The 25,130-nt window shown below is 36.0% G+C and overlaps 1 protein-coding gene across 6 annotated transcripts in view; it reads left to right on the top strand.

The window, feature by feature from the left end:
- CCSER2 (coiled-coil serine rich protein 2) overlaps positions 1 to 25,130 on the top strand; it is a 166,580-nt gene that overhangs the window by 131,270 nt on the left and 10,180 nt on the right. For 5 of the 6 annotated variants that reach the window (XR_008699379.1, XM_055537937.1, XM_055537927.1 and 2 more), the window contains one exon: positions 4,111 to 4,200. Coding sequence is in view for 5 of the 6 variants with exons in the window: in XM_055537937.1 (XP_055393912.1) it covers positions 4,111 to 4,200 (90 nt within the window). In the remaining variant the exon portion in view is untranslated. Of the gene's footprint in view, positions 1 to 4,110; positions 4,201 to 22,570; positions 22,656 to 25,130 lie in introns of those variants that run through there. The other variant, XM_055537951.1, reaches the window with a different exon arrangement.

Here is a 25,130-nt window from a genome sequence, read left to right on the forward strand (position 1 = left end):
CAGTATGCCCTTTAAAAAAATACTTTTCTCATTTATAATATTACCTTTAACCAGTTAACAGTAATTTTTAAATATTTTCTAAAATTCAGTCCATATTCTGATTTCTCTAGTTCTGAAAATATCTCGTATGTTTATACATTACATCAAGTTATATCCCTTAAGTCTCTTTTACTTTAGAATCTTTTTTTTTTTTTCATTGTACTCCCTTATTAAAGAGACTGGGTCAGTTATCCTGAAGAATATCTCACCTTACAAATAACATTTAGAAAGGTTTTAGAAATATCTAAGAGAATCCTAAAGAAAGAAAGAAAAACACAAGCAAAAACATTACTCTTTATTAATATGTGAAATTGTCTGTATTTGATATATTAAATTTAGACATTATTTATTTTAAAAGAGCCCATCACCTATCTTTAGTTATGGTCTAGAAAGTCTCTTGTTCAAATCAAGAATTTCAAAGGATATAAACCATTGAAAGCAGAGATATGCAATTGCATTTTTCAGATTACCAAAATTAAAATTTCCCTTCTTTTTATAGTCTTTTTCTTTCTTTATATCCCTTAATTAGTTTTCTAAAAAATAGCAAAATGTCATCAGAGGAGCCATGGAATAGGAATTAGAGAACTTTTCTTGTCTGTATTAATTAGCTGAATGACATTGGCAGTTTCTATCACTCTAGTGCTTTCTTTATCAAAAATGTGGAGGTTTTTCTAGGTGATTTCAAAGTCCTTTTCCATTTTTAGCTTGCTATACTTTTTATTTTTTTTTCAGAAATAGACACTCAGCTCTAACCTCTGTTTATATGTAAACTTAAAAAAATACATCGACAACATAATGTGTTAAATTCTTATTTTATGAGAAATATGCAGATATAAAATCAGATTGCAGTGCTTCAAAAATTAGGCCAAAAAGTATAGAAGCTTGACTATTTAAACCTTATTCCAAATGCTTAGAATGTCTGTATATTTTCACCTCAGTATACTGTAGTTAAATAATAATTAATTTAGATATATTTGTTCTTTGAGTCCTCAGAATAACTATTTATAATAGCCAGGACATGGAAGCAACCTAGATGCCCATCAGCAGATGAATGGATAAGAAAGCTGTGGTACATATACACAATGGAGTATTACTCAGCCATTAAAAAGAATACATTTGAATCAGTTCTAATGAGGTGGATGAAACTGGAGCCTATTATACAGAGTGAAGTCAGCCAGAAAGAAAAACACCAATACAGTATACTAACGCATATATATGGAATTTAGAAAGATGGTAACAATAACCCTGTGTATGAGACAGCAAAAGAGACACTGATATATAGATCAGTCTTATGGACTCTGTGGGAGAGGGAGAGGGTGGGGAGATTTGGGAGAAGGGCATTGAAACATGTATAATATCATGTATGAAACGAGTCGCCAGTCCAGGTTCGATGCACAATACTGGATGCTTGGGGCTGGTGCACTGGGACGACCCAGAGGGATGGTATGGGGAGGGAGGAGGGAGGAGGGTTCAGGATGGGGAACAGAGGTATACCTGTGGCGGATTCATTTCGATATTTGGCAAAACTAATACAATATTGTAAAGTTAAAAATAAAATAAAATTAAAAAAAAAAAAGGAAGTACTGGTGTAGAATTTTCTTTGTGGAGACATAGAAAGTGGAATTCAGCTTAAGTAGGCTAGCTGTGTAATTGAGTATTTGAGAACCCATGACAAGACTGAAGCTGCATAGACCTAGGTTCAAATCCTGGCTCTGAAACTTAGTAGCCATACTCTCTTAGGGAAGTTACTTAATTTTTTTTAACCTCTTCTGTGTGTGGGGATAGTAAAATAACACCGATGGTGACAGTATAGTGTTGTATTATAAATTAAATGACCTATGTATGTAAACTCCTTAATGCTATAATTGGCCCATGGGTACATGATAAATAATAACTTTTATTTGATGATTTGCTCCAAATCACCATCTAGTGAATCAGTGCCTGTCTAGTGATGTTTTAAGTTTTAAGTAAAAGTCTGACTAAAGTGACTTGAAAATAAGAATGTTTATAAACTTAAATAACAAGAAAGTGTATTGGCCCATCTGTTTTCATGGTTTCCTAATTGGTCATATGGGTAATGGTAAAGTTCTCGCATGACTTTTCTGAAGTCCTCTTGGATTCTTGCATGTCCTTCCATGGTCACAAGATGTTTGTGGTGACTCTGTGTCACATACTCATGCTGTGGTCCCCAAAGATAGGAAAAGCACCTGTTTTTCTTTAGCATATCCATTTTTAAAATTAGGAACACTTTCTTAGAAAGAACCCAGAAGTGCCTCATGTTTTATTGGCTACATTTGGGTTCTTTGTCCCTTAAGCATTGAGGAGTAGGATTAATCACATTGGTTCAGACTAATCAAAGTCTATCGAGTCAAGAGAGGATACATACTTCCTGAAATATGGGACCACACAGAAGGTGAGCATCTGAAAGAATCTGTCAGCAGTAAAGAACGCAGATGGAGAGGGAATGATATGAGTAGCTGTTGTCTGTCTATTGAAATGTCCCTAAAAGCTACATTTTTCGAATTATAGAAAATTCAAATATTTGCCAGTTATTGTCCTACATATGTTAGTTAGCACATAGGCTGCAGAAAGGAAATTGTTTCTGGAATTGCAGTAGTCAAGATAAAATAAGTAATGTGCTTGCATTAAGATAAATGTTTTATCTTTTTTCTGCTTTCATACCTCCCATATATGTTAAAAGTTAAGTCCTACTGAATTCCAAGAGATCTAAGTTGACCTGCTTATATATTGAATTTCATTTCAATGACTGTCCCATGTTTTGGAATGGAAAATGTGTACATACTACAAAGAATAGGAAACATGTCTGTATTACAGAGGTTTTTGTTTTGACTAGATTTTGATTCTGGAAATTGTAATGATTTGATTGCAATTAAGAAAAAGTTTGAATATTGGTAAATATTTTTTTTTTAATTTTATTTTTTTTTTAAATTTTATTTTATTTTTAGACTTTACATAACTGTATTAGTTTTGCCAAATATCAATATTTTAAAAGTAGAAACATCATTTTAGCTTGATGAAATAATCAAGAATTTGTTATAGAGGTTTTCCTATAAAAAAGTATATTTACCTCCAGTGAGGTTGTTTGATAAATAATACAGCTGTATTCCAGCTTCACACTGAGGAGAAATTCTCATTATCAGTCTTCTCATTTTTTAAAATAGTTTGATGTTTATTTGAGAGACCATAGTTTACACAATAGGCATGTTACTTTGTGTCGTGTAAATGACTGAATGAATATGTTCTGAGTGAAGTTACGAGAAGAGAATTTATTTACGAACTGAGATGGTCAGATGGATTTTGTCAAAGGGCAGAAATCCTTTAAAATACTCCAGTCCAATAAAGTTAACACGTCTTTAAAGAGGCTTTTAAATGCATTGCAGGAGTGAAGAAACAACTTTTCTGGAGGGCCTGTAGTATTTAATATCTGAGTCCCATCAAAAATGAGTTTAAGAGACTGCGTACAGTGATTGTAGTACCATTTTAGGGAAATATTTAGTTTTGCAGTTATATTCTTTATATGCTTATATATTGCTGTATATATTCTGTATCTGTATACATGTATATTTATATACATAAAACCATAGGTAGTGTGTTTCATGGTAAGAGATTGCCAAGGGTAGTTTCGACTATTTAAAATTTTGCCTTGGTGGGTGAACCTAAAACCTAGTCTGTGGATAAGATGGGAGACTACTAAGTAGATTTTCATGTTTTTCTTTTATTTTAACCTCCTAAAGTGAGGTCGACAGTCGTGTCTGACTCTTTGTGACCCCGTGGACTGTAGCCCGCCAGACTCCTCTGTCCATGGGATTCTCCAGGCAAGAATACTGGAGTGGGTTGCCATTTCCTTCTCCTGGGGATCTTCCCAACCCAGGGATTGAACCTGGGTCTCCTGTATCGCAGGCAGATGCTTTATCCTCTGAGCCACCAGGGAAGCCCCATTTTAACCTCCTAAGAGAGACCCTAATTGCTTTGTTTGTATGTATAAGTGTATATGTAAAATTACACTAACATATACAATATTTTAATGTAAAAATTTGTGTTTTTGTTTAGGCAACTCGGTGTAACTGCTATCAAAAATCTAAAGAGGAAAAATGTACATATGCTGATAAATATACCCAAACATCCTGGAGAAGAATTCCTGTAAGTAACACATGCTCTTCTCCTCTTTTCTTGTCATTTTCTATTTTGATGTTTTGGTCTACTGTTTTTACTCTAATAATTTTGCATCTGCCATGACTGTCAAAATTTTTTTTTAAGGTAAGTGGATTTTTCTTGTCTCCCAGTTGTTTCTGTGCTTTCTAAAGTTTCTATTCTGTGTCTTATATGAATGAATGTGCTTTAATAGCTTTTCCATTCTGCATACTGTAGGTCATTTTATTTGAGTGTCTAGTCTCCCACTCATTGCATGTATTTATGAGAGTGGTGTTTCCCCATGCCTACAAGAAAAAGAAGTCCAAAATACAGTCTTCTTCAATGGCATAAGACTCTGAAAATATATTATGTAGCATATTCTTTTTATTTGTTGAGATTTTTCAAATACATTCTCTTACTACGATTACCCAAATGTTGAGGCTGTTAGGAAGCATAAATGCATTCAGATACAGACAGTAAAGGTTATGTTTTAGGCATAGAGTAAGGAATAGTTTCTTCTAAATGGTAGAAAATAATCATGCATTCTGTGCTTCCTCATTGTTTTTCAAAAATATTACATTTAAAAACATATTATGTGCTAAAATACACTTTCTGAAGTCAGTTCAGGATATGCCTGAGCCAGAGAGCTGTCATGGCTGTCAGTCATTGTTATCCTATGGTATGGTGCCAACTAATAAATACTTCTTGGTAAGAGAATGCCTGATAAGCCAGCCTTGACCCTGCTTTTGCCTTATTTTGATCTGTGGAATCCTAGTAACACAAATGAACAGGGAATTATAATGGTTAATTAATCAACAGTCTGATTTTTTTAAGCTTAGTTATAGGCCTTTAAAGTTTATAAAATACTTATTTCTTTTCATTTAATAAGTAGTTATTTTTTGTGTGCTCTGTATAAAGTATGATGCTAATAATTTCAGCAAAGGTTTGCTGAGCCCTTCCTATCTCAGTTGCCTCTTGAAGTGTGGAATTGGGGAAGCAGACACACAGACAAAGAAAGATTCTTCCATCTTCCATCAAAGTGCTTATTAAAGGAATTGGCAAGGGGATACAATTAAAGTGTAGAAAGTGCTGTAAGGTTCAAAGGATTGGGAAAGTCTAGATAAAAGAATCGAACTTAGTGAAAAGAGTAAATGTGGTGGTTGAACCATAGAAAGCACAAGATCAGTAGATAGAGATGAGTTCTAGAATTGAGAATGAGAGACTCTTCTACATTAGCACCCTTCCATAGAATTTCCTTGCTGTCTAATGCAGTTGCCACTAGCTGAATGTGACTGTTGAATACTTGAAAATGTGGCCAGTGTGATTGCAGAAGAGAATTTTAAGAACTATTTAATTGTAATTAATTTAAATATAAATAGCCACAAATGGCTAGTAGATATTGGACAGAACATCTCTAGAGTTAATGATGAAGTAGACCTAGATGTATATGGGAAAACTGTGCTGTGCATTGTTGCTCAGTTGTGTCCAACTTGTTGCGACACCATGGACTGCAGCCTTCTAGGCTCCTCTGCCCGTGGGGATTCTCCAGGCAAGAATACTGGAGTGGGTTGCCTGGAGCAATAAGTAACAGGGAAGTCAGTGAAGGCAATTTTTGTAAGAAATGAAAAACAGTTAAAAAAAATGGAGTTCATATTTAGGTAGGGGGAAAAAAGAGAGAAAGAGGTAAGAATGAGTTGTAGGAGAAGATGGTACCTTCAGAAGAGTGGATAAGTCAGTTTCCGACCAAATGTTCTCATTTAGGGACGGAATACTCAGATAAAATGGTGAAATGGATAATGTGGTGAGAAGAATAAAAACATTAAAGGTACCTAATCATTCACACAAAAACACTTGAAAGACGAGGAATATGCAGGAAAATGGTGATTATGTGAGAAAGAAGGATTCACATTAGACATAAAAACTTAATGAAACTTACTTTTAAATATTACTATCCATGTGCAAGCATGTTCTTATATAGCATTTATAAGGACATTTCTTGGACTGGATTGTAAGTTTTTTTAAATGTATTTTCAGCATCATTGTTTAAATGCTGCTCTGCTTGTTTATGACTGCACTGGGCCTTTGTTGCTGCAAGCAAGCTTTCTTTAGTTGTGGTGAGTGAGGGCTACTGTCTAGCTGCAGTGTGTGGCCTTCTCACTGTCACAGCTTCTCTTGTTGCGGAACATGGGTTCTGGAGCTGGGGCTCGGTAGCTGCGGCCCGTGGGCTTAGTTGCCCTGAGGCATGTGAAATCTTCCCCGACTAGGGATTGAACCCATGTCACCTGCATTGGCAGGAAGATAACACTGGACCAACAGGGAAGTCCTACAGTATCATTTTAAAAGCATGTAGCAGCAGTATTTGAAGATGCTAAGTTAGTTTGCACATTAAGTAAATTCTAAATTTTCATGATACATACTTTTATAAAGTATTTGTTCAAACATCTTAGCTATAGAAGCCACAATACCAGAATACATTTCTAGACTCACACATCAGAACTTAATGTTTTGCCCTTTAATCTCAAAGAAGGGATTACAAGATGGACCCAAAGGATTCATATAATGACCCAACCTGGATTACTCTGAAAATTGAGTGTAGTGTTTTATCAGTGTCAGTGGTAAAGGTACCTATCAATTAAAACTTAGATCATGCACAGTTTGACCTGATACTAGTTTTCTCTCATATTTTAAGAATTCTTACTAAAAAAAAAATGCTAGGCTTAAGCAGTATGTGAACCAAGAACTTAACAGATGTACAAGCTGGATTTAGAAAAGGCAGAGGAATCAGAGATCAAATTGCCAACATCTGTTGGGTCATAGAAAAAGCAAGAGAATTACAGAAAGATAGCTGCTGCTTCGTTGATTACGCTCATGCCTTTGACTGTGTGGATCACAACAAACCGTGGAAAATTCTTCATGATATGGGAATACCGGATCACCTTACCTGCCTCCTGAGAAATCTGTATGCAGGTCAAGAATCAGTAGTTAGAACCAGACATGAAACAACAGACTGGTTCAGAATTGGAAAAGGAGTACGTCAAGGCTGTGTATTGTCACCCTGCTTATTCAACTTAATATGCAGAGTATATCATGTGAAATGCTGGGTTGGATGAAGCACAAGCTGGAATCAAGACTTCCGGGAGAAATATCAATAACCTCAGATACGCAGATGACACCACCCTTATGGCAGAAAACGAAGAGGAACTAAAGGGCCTCTTGATGAAGGTGAAAGAGGAGAGTGAAAGCTGGCTTAAGGCTTAACATTAAAAAAACTGAGATCATGGCGTCTGGTCCCATCACTTCATGGCAAATAGATGGGGAAACAATGGAAACAGTGACAGACATTATTTTTGGGGGCTCCAAAATCACTGCAGATGGTGACCACAGCCATGAAATTAAAGGGCGCTTGCTCCTTGGAAGAAAAGCTATGACCAACCCAGACAGCATATTAAAAAGCAGAGATATTACTTTGCCATTAAAGGTCTGTCTAGTCAAAGCTATGGTTTTTCCAGTAGTTATGTATGGATGTGAGAGTTGGACCATAATGAAGGCTGAGTGCTGAAGAATTGATGCTTTTGAACTGTGGTGTTGAAGAAGACTCTTGAGGGTCCCTTGGACTGCAAGGAGATCAAACCAGTCCATCCTACAGGAAGTCAACCATGAATATTCATTGGAAGGACTGATGCTGAAGCTAAAACTCCAGAATTTTGGCTACCTGAGGCGAAGAGCTGACTAATTGAAAAATACCCTGATGCTGGGAAGGATTGAAGGCAGGAGGAGAAGGAAATGACAGAGGACAAGAAGGTTGGATGGCATCACTGACTCAATTGACATGGTTTTGAGCAGGTTCCACCAGATGGTAAAAGATAGGGAAGCCAGGCATGCTGCATGCAGCCCAAGGGGTTGCAAAGATTTGGACACGACTGAGCAACTGAACCGGAGAAGGCTATGGCACCCCACTCCAGTACTCTTGCCTGGAAAATCCCGTGGATGGAGGAGCCTGGTGGGCTGCAGTCCATGGGGTCGCAAAGAGTCGGACACGACTGAGCGACTTCACTTTCACTTTTCACTTTCATGCATTGGAGAAGGAAATGGCAACCCACTCCAGTGTTCTTGCCTGGAGAATCCCAGGGACAGGGGAGCCTGGTGGGCTGCCGTCTATGGGGTTGCACAGAGTCGGACACGACTGAAGTGACTTAGCAGCAGCAGCAGAGCGACTGAACAATTACATGTAGCAAAGGAATGAAAAAGGTGCTTTTAATATAAATTTTAAATGGTCTGTTGGATTTGGTTTCTAGTACTGAATTAATCCACCTTATAGCATATTTAATAGATATGAATAAAATTTATATAAATTTAATATTTGAATATGGTCAACATCATCTACAGTCCTTTGTGCTTATGCCTCAGATTTATTGGATCATTCATATATTTTAAAATGTCATTGTCAACTAAGTTCCTACTTCAGCTGTTTATAAAATAGACAATAGGAAAGTTTATAACAGACATACCACAAAAAACCTTATCAATTGTTCATAATTCCAAAAGGAGACAGTATTTACCTAGCTCTTACAGTCATGATGTATGTGCTAGTGAAGAACTCCCATCCTTTTTTTCTCTTGCCCAGGATATAAGGTGAAATGTTAAATGTGAGGATTAATGTAGCTGAAAGATTTGTCTTGAGTACTTAGTTTTCCTATGGACTTAGTTTTCCTAAGTCCTTTTTCTTTTACCAGAAAAATGCCTTTCTGATTTGGAAGTGGGCAGCATTATGTTTATTTTTATGCAAGGGTAATATCCTGATTTTAAACATAGATGTGCCATTTTCTCCAGTTGGAGAGATGTTCCGTTAGTGTTAGTATATATTTCCAAAGGGAATTAAGGGATTTATTTCTTTGCCAGATTCTTTATTTATATTCACTATTGTTTATATTTAAAATATGCCACTGGGAAAAGTATTTTAAGTGAAAAAAATATATTGCATTATGTGTATATACACATACATACTTTGGTGTATAAACATGTGATATTTATGATGTGGTCGTGCAGTAATGTTTAGTCAGTACTAGACATTGAACATGAAATATGACCTATGTTTCAGTGAGCTAAATGTTGATAGGAACCATCTTTGTACCAAGACAGCATTCTGGCATGTATTTGTGCATGACAGCACACCAAGAATTCTATTATATATGCCTTTTACACTCAAGGCTAGGGATAAATGAAATTTAGATATTATAGCAGTTTGAGTGACTTATCTGATCATAAATTTAAGGATATTTAAATTCATGTTCTCTAATACCAAATTCCAGAACTAAAATAGTAACTTTGTTTAGAAATATCCACTGAAAGAAGAAAAGTTTGTGTCACAGCAGGTAGAAAACAAAGGGCAGCACCAGTGTTTTCCATTGCTGGGAAATATTTCATATTCCATTGCTGGGAAATATTTCATACAGTGAGGGCAGGACATAGATTTTATTCTTAGAATTTAATGTTAGGAACTTCCTGGGTGGTCCAGTGGTTGAAAATCCACCTTGCAGTGCAGAGGACGGGGGTTAATCCCTGATAGGGGAACTAAGATCGTACATGCCGAGGAGCAGCTAAGCCTGTGTGCTCTAGAGGCCGGCCGAGTGATACAGTTAAAAAGTCTGTATGCTGCAATGAAAGACCCCATGTGCCACAGCTAAGACCACAACTTATACAGCCAAATAAACAAAGGGTTTTTTTTTTCCCTTTTTTTTTTTAAAGAATTAATGTGAGGTAGTGAGAAATGCATGATCTTGCTAACTTTCTAAGAAGCAGCATGATTAAATCTGTCTTTTAGAAGAAATTGATCAGCTTCCATAAGAGATAATAAGAGAGATGCTAAAAGCTGCTCCTCTTTTAGTTTGTGTTAGCAGAGTGCTAATTTATTAGGGCTTCATTTGTTGGAACATTCTAGCTTTTCTTTTTCTTAGGTAATTATAAAAACAGCTTTCCAGATGTTTTAGAAAATTCCTTTCTTAAAAAATGTCATACGTAACTAAAATTTTTTTCCTAGAGAATGTCTCTTTAGTTATTATGCTTGGAAGCTTCTTTTGGAAAATGACGTTGACATTTCTGACATAGCAGAAAATAATACCTAGTCCTAAAATTTCTCAACAAATGTAGCTACCCTGATGATTCAGAGCAGTAAAGCGCCAGTGACCTTCAGCCAAAGCCCACCCGTTACATGCCTGTGAAACAGGGTGGGTGGATTACTTCTTGTGGCCAGGAAGAACACACTTCATGAAGAATGATCTCAAGCATGTGCCAGATGATTTCAGCTTTTCTTGGATGGTTTGAGGGAAGATCTAAGGAAGCAGGAGTTTGCTGAGATTAAATACTAAAAGAAGGTAGACAAGTCGGGAGTATTTCCTGTAGGACACAGTATAACCTTGCTTTTATCTGTACTTAGGCACCATTATGAAGTGGCCTTATTTTGTTTCATGTTACCTTGGTCCTGGAATACCTGGTACTCGGTGAGATTGTTTATGAGATCACTGAGCACCACAGGCTGCTTGTTATCTTTCTCAGACACATTACCTGGGCATGGATTAAATAAAACTTTACCAAGCAGGTGAAATTTATTGTTAAAACTGTAACTTGTGGATTGTTACCTCTGTTTTTAAAAAGCAGTTACTGTACTTTGCCATATTTTAGTGTAGTTATTGGTGATGGTAGCAGTAATGATTACATTTAGAATATTATGAGGGAGAGAGAAGTTTGGAGAATTACACTTGGATGGAATTATGGAGAGACTTAAGATGTTAGACTGAGAACATTCAACTTAATTCTGTAACCGGAAGTTTCTAGCAGGGACCAAACTTACTATATTTTGCTATATAGGAAGAGTAATATGAGAGGAGGAACTAAACATCTTGAGGCAGGGGCTGTGTCTCCTTCCTTCCTGTGTGCTTAGTGTCAGCGCAGGGCCCAGAGGACTGAACCAGTCCCAGTGAGAACGTAACGAAGGTAAGGAAAACTTATTAGACGATTATTATAACAAGCCCAGGCATGAGGAGATGAGGGCTAACTTACGATTTTTGATCTCTCATGGAATGGAGAGAAGATCACTGAAGCAGAATCTGTTGTCTTGATAGGTGATTAGATGAAAAAGGTGTGAAGAATGAAAAGAAGATGACTAAGTTATCAAATGTGGATGACAGGGTAGATGCATGTCAGTTAAGAAAATGGGAGAACTGAGAGAAAAAATTTTATTAGGGAAGGAAGACTGCAAAAGGTTTTATATATGTTTTAATCACTTGAACTTGGATTCTGGCAGTACAGAAGGGTAGAGGAATTTGAATATGTAGGATTGGAACTTGAAAGGTGCCAGAGAAATTAAGATACAGGTATAGATTCAAAATGGGGCAGGTTGTGTGTGGGGGGTGCATTCATGAGTGTATAGAAGACAGTTTCATCCACAAGAAAGCTCAGTGCTTCAGTGCCAAGTGCCCAGACCCCTTCTGAAGCAAGGAAGACCATTCCAGGAGACTTCCTAAGCTCTCCGAGAAGAGGGAGACACAAGCAAACTAATCTTCATGAATCAGAAGAAGTTTTATCTCTTCAGTGTTAAAATTAAAAGTCTGCCATCCTCTAAGCTCATGGTGACTCTCATCTGTGCTCATCTCTGCTTCAAGAAGAAGCAGCTGCTGAGGAAAGCGTGGCAGGTGTTCTGAAGGATTTGGCCCACAGTTCTGTATCTTGTTCCACAGGGTTAGAGTTCATGGAAGAGTGTTTTTACTTGGTCTCTTTAGGCTTTATCTTGAGAGAAATGAAATTTTCTCGCAAACCCTGAGTACAGATACTCTTTGTTTTTTACGTTTCCACATTCCTTTGTTCTTGTTTGTGTGTGTATGTGTGTGTGTTGTCCCACTAGTTTAAAGTGTACCTTGAGTGTTATGCATATGGTTAAGCTCTATGTCAGATATCCTATGTTTTCCTACAAGTACTTTATTTTTTCCCTTGGATGTAATATATTCATATGCATCCCTACTGCCTTTTGTTTTTATACGTGTCTACTGTGATTTCTCTAGCAGAAAGCATCTCATGCCAAACCATTTCATCTTAAAAGTCATCAGAAGATTTAAGGTAGACTCAGATGAGCAAAAGGCTCTTTCCTGGTCAGAGCTTAACTAAAAAAGCACCAACTAAGAGAGAATTATATGCTTTCCTGCCCTCTAATTAGTGCTCCAATATAAATATAATGTGAACTATATATATAAATGCTTTAGTATCCAAATTAAAGGAGAAACATGCAAAATTAATTTTAATAAAATATTCTGTTTAACCCGGTAGTACCATTTGAACATGTAATCAAAATAAAGAGATTGAGATAGATTGCATTCTGATTTTTGTTTTTGTACTAAGTCTGTGACATCTTGTATGTATTTTACATTTATAACACGTTTCAATTCAGAAACGTGTCTGCTTGGCCCCACGTAGTTGCTAGCAACCATATTGGACAGGGCCAGCTCTATATGGAGGTCACTGGGTTTGGCTTTAAACCTGAACTAAGTAACAGGAATTGACCAAAAAAACAAAGTAGAAAAAACCATAGATCCATTTATTCATTCATTGAGGGAACTTTGACTAGTTTTTTCTGTTTTTCAATCCCAACACTAAGGTCTTTGGATACTAAATAAAAGGTTGCCTGATTTTTGGCTTGTGATACTCATGGACAGTCAGCAAGATGTAAATCTGATGATAGGCCTTGTTTCTGGACCAGAGGATGGTAGACATGTCTTCCGGATATGGGGACTAGACCTTCTGACCCTCAAACCTGCCTTCATGCTGCCATGACTTCTGCAGTTTTCAGTTCAGGAGTACAGTGTATTCTAGCACTCACTGCCAGAACAGACCTATTCATCTGGGAACTTTTTCTTTCTTTGGTAATGCTGTCTTTTTGCTCAAAATTAAGTTTCCCTCCCTTTGCTTATTAAATCATACATCCTCTAAGTTTCTAAGTTAAAGTCTTCCCTACAAGTTCTAGAAACACTTCCAGTAGACATGGAATCATGGGGAGCCAACACATGCTGTTTCTTAGTGCTGTGGCTTGGAGTTGCTCACATGTCTGCTGTCTCTGAACTTGCCTGGTCTCATTTAGTTAGTCATACTTTATAGCTATTTCAGTTGTTTTTAACTACTGAAAGGAATATATAACTTTCTTATTATCGTGGAAATTAGTTTATAGAGTTGAGAAGGTCCTTAAACATATTTCCCTTCTCTCCCCAAGAAAATATGATCCTATCACTATAATTAGCATTTCAAATAATTTTCCTCTATGTTACTCTACAGTGCATTGCTTTTACGTCTCTATTTATGCTTTTACTTTTTATTTTAAATTCTTAAAATTCATAGGAAGTTGCAAAAATAGATCTCTTATTTCTTTCACCCAGTATCTCACAGTAGTTACATTTTATATAACTATAGTAGAGTATCAAAACCAGGAAATTGACATTTAGAGTATGTACTATTGCATTTTATCACTTGTGTAGATTCCTACAATGACTACCATATTTAAGGCACGGAATTATTGCACCACTACAAAGTTCTCCCTTGTGTGCTGCCTTTTAATAGTCATAGCCATTTCTTCCCTGCCTTTCCTAACCCCTGAAAACCACAGTGTTTTCCATATCTCTAATAATCTTGTCATTTCAAGAATTTTATATAAATGGTATATAGTGTGTGAGCTTTTGAGACTGGCTTATTTCATCCAGCATAATACCCAGGGGAACCCATCCAAGTAGTTGTGTCTATCAGTAATTTGCTCTTTATTGCCAAGTAGTATTCCATAGTAGGGATGTTCCAGTTTGTTTCACCATTCATCTATTGATAGACATTTTGGTAGTTCCCAGTTTTTTGCTATTACAGATAAAGCAAATATTTGTGTTGGTATAAAATTTTTCATTTCTCTAGGATAAATGCCCAGTAGTGTGATTTCTGGGTAATATTGTATCTGTATATTTAGTTTTCAAAGAAAGTGTCTGTTTATCAGAGCATCTGTGCTGTTTTAGATTCTCATCAGTATTGTATGAGTGATCTGGTTTCTCTGTAGCCTCATTAGCATTTAGTGTTGGTTTTATTTTAATTCTAGCCATTCTAGTAGGTATGAAGTTGATATCTCATTGTGATTTTAATTTATATTTTCCTAATGGCTCATAGTGTTTGTCTTTTTGTGTGGTTATTAGCCATCATCATTGAAATGTTTCTTCAGATCTTTTATATAGCTTTTTTAATTGGATTTCTAATTGGATTGGATTTTTCTACTATTAAATGTATATACTTTTTATATTCTTGATATGAGTCCTTTTTCAGGTATGTGGCTTGTGAGTTTTTACCCTCAATAGCTTGTTTTTTCATCCTATTGACAGTCTTTCATGGAGCATAAAATTTTAATTTTGATGAAGTCCAATTTATTAATGTGTTTTTCTTTTACAGATTGTGCTCTTTGTGTTATGTATAAACTCTTCTTGATGCCCAAGACACTGAAATTTTTTTCTTATAAAATATTAAAATATTTATAGTTTAATATTTTATATTTAAATCTATGATCTATTTGAGCTATTTTTTTGGTAGAATATGAGATTTAGATCAAGGTGCATTATTTTTCTGTGAATATCTAGTTGCTTTGCACCATATGTTTAAAGACTCTCCTTGTTGAACTGCTTTTGTGCCATTGTCAAAAATCAGTTGACTGTACTTGTGTGGATCTGCTTCGGGGTTCTCTGTTCCACTAATCTATGTGTTTACTCCTTCACCAATACCATATTGTCTTGATTGCTGTAACTATATTTGCTGTTGTTCAGTCTCTCAGTTGTGTCTGACTCGTTGCAAGGACTGCAGCATATCAGGCTTCCCTGTCCTTCACCATATCCCAGAACTTGCTCAGACTCACGTCCATTGAATCAGTGATGCCATCCAACCATCTTGTCCTCTGTCATCCCTTCTCCTCCTGACTTCAATCTTTCCCAGCATCAGGGTCTTTTCCAGTGAGTCAGTTCTTCGCATCAGGTGGCCAGAGTATTGGAGTTTCAGCTTCAGCCTCAGTCCTTCCAGTGAAGGACTGATTTCCTTTAGGATTGACTGATTGGATCTCCTTACTCTCTAAGGGACTCTCAAGAGTCTTCTTCAACACCACAGTTCAAAAGCATCAATTCTTCAACACTCACCCTTCTTTATGGCCTAACTCTCACGCTGTGGGCTTCCCTGGTGGCTCAGCTGGTAAAGAATCTGCCTACAATGCAAGAGACCTGGGTTCGATCCCTGGGTTGGGAAGATCCCTTGGAAAAGGGAAAGGCTACTCACTCCAGTATTTTGGCCTGGAGAATTCCATGGACTTATATAGTCCATGGGCTCGCAAAGAGTCAGACATGACTGAGCGACTTTCACTCCCACACTATATAATAAGTCTTAAATTGAATATAGTGATTCATCCTACTTTATTATTATTTTTTAAAAATGTTACCTTTTGATGTAATTTTAGAATAAGATTGTCTATATCTGAAAAAACAAATCTTGGCCTGGATGTTGAAGGAAATGTGTTAATAACTAAATATCATTTTGGGGAGAAGTAACATCTTTAATATGTTGGGTCTTCCAATCCATAACTAAGATATATCTCTCCATTAGTTTAAGACTTCTTTTGATTTCTTTCATCAGCATTTTAGTTTTCAGAATACAAGTTCCTGTATATGTTCTTAGATTTATTATTTCATTTTTTGAGTGATCATAGATTATATTATTATATTTTAAATTCCAGTTTCCATGTGTTCACTGTTGGTATTTAGAAGCACAGTTGAGTTTTGTGTATTTATCTTGTTGTATCCTGTGAACTTACTGAACTCGCTTATTATTTCTGGGAGTTTTTCTTTTCATTGGGATTTTCTTTGTAGACCATCATGCCATCTGCAAATAGGAATGCTTTCTTTCTTTTTGATCTACATATCTTTATTTCCTTTTCTTGCATTGGCTAGAACTTCCAATACTATGTTGAATAAGAATGGTGAGAGTGAGCATTCTTGCCTTGTTCTTGATCTAAGGGGGGAGCACTCAGTCTTTCTCTAATAAGTAAATTTTAGCTGTAGGTGTATCATAGTGGGAAGGCTGGGGAAATTTTCTTCTATTCCTGGTTTGCTGAGAGGTTTAATCATGAAATGTGTGCTGATTGTTAAATGCTTTTGCTATACTAGTATAATATGAGCATGTGATTTTTTCAGTTTAGCCTGCTGATTGCATTGATTGATTTTTGAATAGTGGATCAGTCTGGTTAACCTAAATCCTACTTGGTCATGGTGTAAAATTCTTTTATATACACTATTTCTTAATTATATACACTAGTCTTTTGTTAAAGATAGTTTACATCTATATTCATGACGGATAATGGTCTGTATTTTTTTTTTTTTTTGATGCTATTTTTGTCTGGTTTTGTGTTATTAGGTAATTCTGTCCTCATAAATGAGTTGGAAAGCATTCTTTCTTCTACTTTCTGGAAGAGATTGTGTAGAATTGTTGTTAATTCTTTGAAATATTTGATAGCATTTGTCAGTGAAACCATCTGGGCCTGACAGTTTCTTTTTTGGCAGTTTTTAAAGTTATAGACCTATTCAAATGATGTCTTTCATCTCAGATGAGTTTTGATAGTTGGTGGTTTTGAGGAGTTAGTCCATTTCTTCTCAAATTTATGACTAAAAGGTTGTTCATAGTATTCCTTTGTCTTTTTAATGGCTGGGAGACCTATATTGATATCTCACCTGATTTTGTTAATTTGTGTCTTCTCTGTTTTTCTTTGTCAGTCTTTGGTATGTTGATTTTATTGACTTTCTTGTTTTCTTAATTTTCTTTGTTCAGTCTCAGTAGTTTCTATTCTTTGTTATATTCTTCTTTCTACCTCCTTTTGGTTTATTTTGATCTTTACCCCCTCCCAAGTTTCTTCAGGTATGAAGTTTTAGCTTATTGATTTGACATTTATTTTTTCTGTTTTTTCTGCAACTTTTGAAATTTTGTAACTGTGTTAGCTGGTGTATTTTGCCAAATGTTTTCACTTCTGTCTCAAAGGATTTGTTAACAAAATAAGCCACTCCTTATATACAGATACATAATATAAATATTTATTAGAGAGTTATCTAGTTTACTTTCAATATACTAACATTAAAAGAAAAGAGAAACAGAAACAGCAGAGGATACATCACCAGATTGGGTTTTGACCAACATCCAGACTTAAACAGTGCTGTCAAGTCCTGTGTCACAGCATTTGGACTCCCATTTGGGAAAAGGTCCTGGGCAACACATCTGTTCTGTGGGTGAGATTTAAGATTGCAGTTCAGGGTTCCTGTTTATAATCCCAGGATGCAAACTCATATCATCATCAGTCTGTGACCAAATTGGAGCTCTCGTTTCATATTAATGCTGTTTTGTTGTGTAAAACTTGCAATGTAGTTAAGCCTGGGGCTTGGTTGGCCAGGCCCCCTCCAGGGGCTCAACAATCTCAAGATTTCTCCCCCATCTTAACTGTGGTGCTGCAAGTCTTGCACTCACAGCAGGCAGTCACCCACAGTCTCTCCCAGTCAGGGCAGAGTCTGGGAAGGTCAGAAGCAGGGTCAGAGGCCTGCTCTGCTCTGTCTCTGAAGCCTAAGCAAGACTGTTCATTTAATTTCCCTGACAGAGTCCTGCAGCTTCTGATATTGTGTCACTGCTTCAGCTGTGTCCTACAGCTTTCGATAATATGTATTTACTTTTATATTCATATGTGTGTTTTTTTTAATTTTCCTTGAGAGGACCTATTTGACCCATGATTACGTTGTTTAGTATCCGAGTGTTTGGAAATTTTCCTGTCATCTTTCTGTTACTGGTTTCTCCTTTGATTCCTTTATGCTCAGAGAACACATTCTGTGTAATTTCAGTTCTTTTAGGTTTGTGGTGGTTTATTTCATGGCCTAGGCTATGGTCTGTTTTGGTAAATGTCCTGTGGACTCTTGAAAATAATATGTATTTTGTTGTTGTTAGACAGAGCATTCTACAAATGTTGAGTAGATCCCATTTGTTGATGGTGTCCTTGAGTTCTTCCATATCATTGCTGATTTTATTGTCTACTTGTTTTATCAGTTGTTGAGAGAGAAGTGTTGGACTCTCCACTGTAATTTTGAATTTGGTTATTCTCATTTCAGTTGTGTCAGTTTTGTTTCATGAACAGTTGGTGTGTACACATTTAGGCTTGTTTTGTCTTCTTGGTGGGTTGATTCTTTTATCATTTTATAAGGTCCCTCTCTATTTGATAATTTGCTCTGAATCCTCCTTTATCTGATATTAATGTAGCCACTCTTGCTTTTTTTTGAATGTTTTTTCTGGTATATACTTTTACTATTTTACTTAAAAATACTTACACTTTTATATATAAGGTGGATTTCCTGTGTGCAGCATATAGTTTGGTCATGAACTATCTGCCAATCTGTCTTTTCATTTGTGTCTGAGCACCCTTTATATTAATGGAATTATTGATAACGTTAGGGCTTAAGTCTGCCATTTCTTTGGTTTCATCTTTTTTCCTTTCTTTTATTTTCTGTTTTCTTGCCTTTCTCTGTTTTATTTTTAGTTCTTTTAGAATGCCATTTTGATTTATATGTAGTGTTTTGAGTGTATCTGCTTATAGAGAAATATCATGGTTGCTCTTGGTATTATGTTATATATATAACTTTGTGTGGTATACTACTAAGCATAGAAATCTTACTTTCATTAGATCTCTTCTTCTCCCCATTTGTAATATACATGTTTTAAATATTTCCTGTACTTAAGAACTTGCTAACTGAAAGGACCACAAACTCTACAGAGGCAAAAAGACAGTTTATTGGGGAGGGGGGCGGTCTTCAGAATTGCAACTTAGTGGTCACAGTTTTCTAGAGGAAACGAGAATATTATCCCACTGGAGAAAAATGGGCAGAGGGTTTTACAGGAAAAAGATGGAAGTTAATGCACAAGTTATTTACTGAGAGTTTGTACTGGAAGGTAAAATTATTCTATACATACAATAGGGTTATGGAACGCATCTCATTCATTATAAGGGAAAAGTAAGTTTTCTTTAGTTCAGAAGATGTCCAGTTCTCAGCGTTATTCTTCTCTTTTAGCAACTATTCAGCAGTTTTAATTTAGGATCTGCAGCAGGAGTCCAGCATGTGCAGGAAACAGATTAGAAGTCCTCAGGTTACATTGCCATCAAACCTGATGTAGCTCATTTCAAAAACTCTGTAAGACATTGGTGGTAGAGCTAGTGAGGGTGGCAGCCTGCGTTTCCCAGTTGGCCTCTCCTAATGGGAATAGGCGTGCTGGAGCCACCGTGCGTCCCGTGTGTTTAGCAGTTTATTGAGCACAAGTGCTGTGTATCGCCAGGCCACCTCTCTCCTGGTCCTTTGGCAGGGTGCAGCTTTTCCTTGAGACTTTGTTGATTTTGTTTATGTGTGTGTCCATTGGCATTTCCAGATGCTGGCTTCTTCATCACCTAGTCTGGGATACATTCGGTGTTGGTGGAGTGGGAACAGGGAATTTTCTACGATGTTTTTTTTTTGGGGGGGGTTGAATTTCTAGGACCCTAGCTGGTCTGTCTTCTCAACTGTACCTTTCAGAGTTCTTTGTTTTAGATTTAATGTCTAGAGTTTTTAGCTGTACTTTGCAGTAGAAAAAGGAGAGTGTATCTGTTGCATCTTGTGTGGAACTAGAATTTTTTCTTCTATTAAATTTTAAGCATAGTGTATTACTTTGATTCTGTGAAAGTCAAGAAGATATAGTTGACACCAAGAAAAGTAAGTAAGCTATTATTATCAGGGTGGTTATCTTTAGTAGAAGAATAAGGAAAATACTCAAATCAACATAATGAAAAGAGGAAGAAAAATTCTGTGAGACAGGTATCCACTAAGAGATATGGATGCTTATAAACAAAATGATTGTAATTTATTTAGGTAGGATCAGAAAAAGCTTTTACAAAATGGTTTGAAATGGAATGGGAAGGCTGGATAGGATTATGATAGCTAGCGTTTTGGAAGTGAAAGGAAGCATTTTTAAGTAGCAAAAATAGAACAAGTAATTTTCTTTGCCTTTTTAGGTAGAAAGTCAAATGTTTGACAGCTATTCAGTCAGCTTAATAGAGGAGTGCCCCTTGGCAGTCACAGGCAGAACTGTTTTTATGTATTATTCACAAGATTCTCTCTTTCTCCTTCTCATGCTCAGGTCCATCCCAGAGATCATGATTTGTGGTCTTGGGGGAATTAAGAATGGGTATCATTGTGTTTGTTTTTTTAAGAGAGACAATTTAATACAAAGTTGATTGTTTTAAGTGCCATATAAATAGAGTTATGAGGTTAAAGAATCACAATGACTGTGGAGTGGGGATATGGAGCAACTGAATTACAACAACTAAAAGTGTTTAGGCAGTTAGAATACCATAGACTAACTGGCTTATAAACAATAGAAATTTATTTCTTGCAATTTTGGAGGCTGGTAGTTCCAAGATCAAGGTACCTGCCTGCTTCCAGATTGTAGACAGCTGTCTTTTCCCTGTGTCCTCACAATGGAAAGGGACGAGGGAGTTCTCTGTGATTTATTTTACAGGGTACTAATTTGGCTCATGAGGGTTCCATTCTTGTGACCTAATTACCACCCAAAGGCCCACCTCCAAACCATCACACTGGGGCAATAGGTTTCAACATGTGAAACTTGGGGGTAGGGACACAAATTCCAACCCTGATCTTACAAATGAAAACTGAGATTTAGAGATCAATGGCTTTCTCAAGGTTATAGGGCTCTTAGAAGATACAGGGGAAAACACAGTTCCCTGATTCCCAGTGGATACTATTTCCATAAACCTCCAGAGAGAACTTCTTAGAGAGGGAATCTCTTGACTGCTGGTTTAGCTTGTATACAAAATCCTTATCTGAAAGTTTCTTTAGCCAGTGCAGTGAGTGGAAATTGACCCTGCTGAAACCCATAGGGAGGGAAGGGCATGCTCCTTCTTAGCTGTGGACTTGCTTTGTGTAAATGTTTTGGGTCAGAACATCTCTTAAGCAGCAAAATGGAGTTCCAGAGTAACATCTATGGAGAGCGCCTGAGGTCATCACCCTATTAAATATTTTCTAATCTATTTCCAAAAATATCCATTGCTAAATTAGTGGAGAAATTACAATAACTTCAAAAGACAGGATTTCTATTTACTAGGATACGCTAAAGATTGTTAATTGTATTTAGGTTCTTATGGCTATTTGTTACCTTAATCAACATAGAAAATCAATCTTCTCTTTTGGTTTTTGCTTTATGGTGAGCAATGTAGAATTACTCATAAATCTAAAGAAGTGTTTGATTATACTGAACCATAGCCAAGGAATTGAAGGTACCGGGGTGGAAATAAGTTTTCTATTTGGACCTGAATGTTCCTGAAATCTCTAAACATCAGTAAAATACACTTGCAATCCTTTAGTACTTCATTTTAATATCAGATTAATTGGTGTGAAAAATTATGCATACTTTCTTTTTACAAATTGAGCTAGGTATGGTGGTGTTTATGGGCTCATTTTTCTTGATGTTATCACAAGTGTTTCTATAGTTTAATGTGTCTCATCAGTGAGGAGGCAAGGAACAGAGAGACATGAGACCTAATCTGGTTCTATTTGTGTGAACAAATTCCCTCTAGAAGACCCAGTTTTACCTGGAATGTGAGGAAATTGAAGTAAATGACATTTCAGTTGTATTCCAGTTCTTATAAGCTGATAAAAATAAGTAAAGCTAAGAAGCCACAAGTTTTTAAAATTAAAAGGTTTGCATGTGTTAGCCGTGGCCTGTATGTCACATTCTTGATATAGTACTCACTCTTACAACTTTCTGAGTCTCTTGAGTGCTCTGGTGGTTCTACTGTCTTCACTAATGTTCTTTATTTTTCTTGCTAATCCTTTGAAAACCTAGGATTTAAAAAAGAAATAAAAAATTTTTGAATGGTAATTTTTAATTGCCTGATTTATTATTGATGCAATTTCTGTGTGTTTAACACCTAAAGTCTGTCTTCCCTTTTAAATGCTTTGATTTTTGCAAAAAACTGTAATGTACTACTTTAAAAAGAGATACAAGCTGATAGATGTTTACCAAAAAAAAAATTACTTCATATGCATTAACCATAAATGTTAGAGGAAATAATTTTTTCTTCATATATGAAAAATAACTAGGTTGGATTAAGATATAATTTTAGTAATTTGGGCTACCTGTATTTTAAAAAATGGAATCCGTCTTTTCATTAACACTGTTGTTTTTTTTAAAGTATGACTGTGGTGTCTCTGTGTTTTGGTTCCCTTTTTTATTATGCCTCCCACCCCCGTCTCTCTCTGCACAGGGTGGGTATTCTGCTCCCTCCTTCTCTCCTTGGCAGGGCTCCTTCCAAGGGATCCCACGGACTGTCCCGCCGCACCGCAGACAGAGTGAGTCTGTGTCTCTCACTCCTATCCTGCTCTGCTTCCCGTTCACGTATCCCCTTTCTGCATGACCGCCCTCCCCAGCACCTCCTCTCTGTCCAGAGTGATCTGCAGGCACATGCTAAACCAGCACTCCCTGGGCTCTCCTCTCTTAATTAATATTTCCTACATCTGCATGTGAACAGACTTTTCCACGTAGAGCCTCAGGAAAGCTGTCTGAAGTTAATGTTGTTCTAATGCCATTTAAACCTGTTGCCGGTGACGCTATACCTACCGACATGCATCTGTCTTTAATGTATTTTCTCTTTTCATGACCTTGAGATAATATGAATAAAGCTTGTTTTTAAATATAGTCATGTTAAAAATGTACACTCTAAATGCAGTGGTAAAATGGACAGATGCATATTGTTTAGGGAGCAGGCTTACTAGACCATTGCACATTTCTTTAAATATTTCCTAATCGAAAGGCTTTGGTTGCGTTTCACTGTTTTCTAATACAGAAATCTTTTAAGTCATTTAAAGGGTGTTTTTAAATAACTAATATGTCTTTATAATTTATCAGCCGCTTTACAGTACAGAAGAAATGACTTTTGAATATGCATGGTTTACTAACATTTCTAATGATTTAGTAACTGTTTGACTTCAAAAAAAAATCTTTGTTTCATTGAATCTGCTTTCCAAAACAGTGTTTATTTGTGTTATATACTTACCTGGTAAGTTGATTATATTTTATCTTTTTTGAAAAGTCACCCAGAAAAGCTAATATTAATGAAAAAGATATTTAAATTTTGTCAGTCACAGTCACTTTTATGCCTTCTCCATGGATTTGCCCTAATTTTTAATTCATATCAATTTTTTCATAAATTATCCTTACCTAAATAATGTGAAGTATCAAAGATCTAAAAGGGGGAAATTTTAAGCAGTTAAAATTTTTAAATGTGATTTATTCAAATAAAATTTTATTTCTTGAATTAGTCAATAGGAAGTATCAACATGAATTTGAGACAAGGTTTGAAATGTATGTTTTGGTCATTATGCCTTTCCTTCCCTTTTGCACTTTTTAAAGAATAGTGGGATAGAGTTTGCATAGGCTTTTATATCAAGTTATTTAGTAGCAAGTTAATTTGTTCAAAGCATTCCTCCCTCCTTCTTTCCCATCTCCCACCACCTTTGTAAATCCTCCTTTTTACTTCCCTTGCTTCAATTAAGTTGCTTTCTTTTCTCCTCTAAAGATTGCTAGCACATAAAGAATTATATACTAAACTACTGGTGAACTGATCTGAATTTCAAAGGACAGTTTTTTTTTTTTTTCTTATTTTTTTTTGATTTTTTTAAAAATTTTATTTTATTTTTAAACTTTACAAAATTGTATTAGTTTTGCCAAATATTTTGATCATGTATTCTTAGGCTGTAGCCATACTGCATTTACCTCAGAAGGACGCGCCTACCTTGGATTTTCTGAAGCCCCCTTTTAGTCCCCGTTCTTTTCCCCACTGTTTTTCTCTTCTATTCTCCTTCCTCTTATCTAGATGCATTATATAATTGGAGTTGACAGTTAACTATTCAGTATTACAGATAGTTTTAGATTTATTTTTTAAAACATGTTTCCCAGAAGCACCCATTTCACTAGTTTCTTATCTGCATACCTTTAGAAATTTCTTGTCCCTCACCTGAGTCATTGGCCCTCCATTTCCAAATGCTTCTTTCTCCTTTGGATTTAGAACTACTTTTTAAATTTCTGTGAAGCAACACTGTCTGTTCTTCCATACTACTATCAAGATCTGTCTTTCTAGCTTTTCTGTAGATGAAACCTCCTTTCTCTGCACCTCCAAGTTAGCAAAAAGAAAGTTTGGTTCTCCAGCATTTGAATGTGTTGGCCTCAATATACATTGAGTCTTTTTCTTGATCATTGAGACCTTTAGGACTTTGTGGAAAGTGATAGAGGACTTGTTCACAGTTTTTTGACAGCTCTTCTTGAGCTTTGAAGGTTCCTTTAAAGGAAATATGTATTAACTGCTACATTATTTGAATTTACCCTGAGAACAGCTGACAGGAATATAAAAATAATAAGTATAAAATAATAACATTATTATTATGTAATGACAAAATAATAGAGGAGAAGGTTGTGAAACAATGGATAAATCCAGTGGTTTTCCAGAGAGTTTGGGAATAGGTCTCCCCTTTTCCTACACTAAACTGCTTATGTAGTCAGTGATACAATATTTGTCTCCACATTTAATCAGTATGTAACTTCCAGTGCTGATTTTTGGAGAGGTTAATTCTGTAAGTGATAGCATGTAGTTGAGAGAGTTCTCTTACATTATTGTATTTCAGTAGTAAGTTCTTTCTGATGCCCTCCTGAACATCAACTTAAGCGAACTGCCTTTTTTGGTAAATGCAGAAGCCAGGTAAGCTTGGCTTATTAGTTTTCAGTAAGATAGTCTGTGTTTGCTTTTGTATTTTAAAATGTGTAAGAGCAGT

This window comes from Bubalus kerabau, chromosome 1 (assembly GCF_029407905.1).
Source record: "Bubalus kerabau isolate K-KA32 ecotype Philippines breed swamp buffalo chromosome 1, PCC_UOA_SB_1v2, whole genome shotgun sequence".
In the NCBI taxonomy this organism is placed as follows: Eukaryota; Metazoa; Chordata; class Mammalia; order Artiodactyla; family Bovidae; genus Bubalus; species Bubalus kerabau.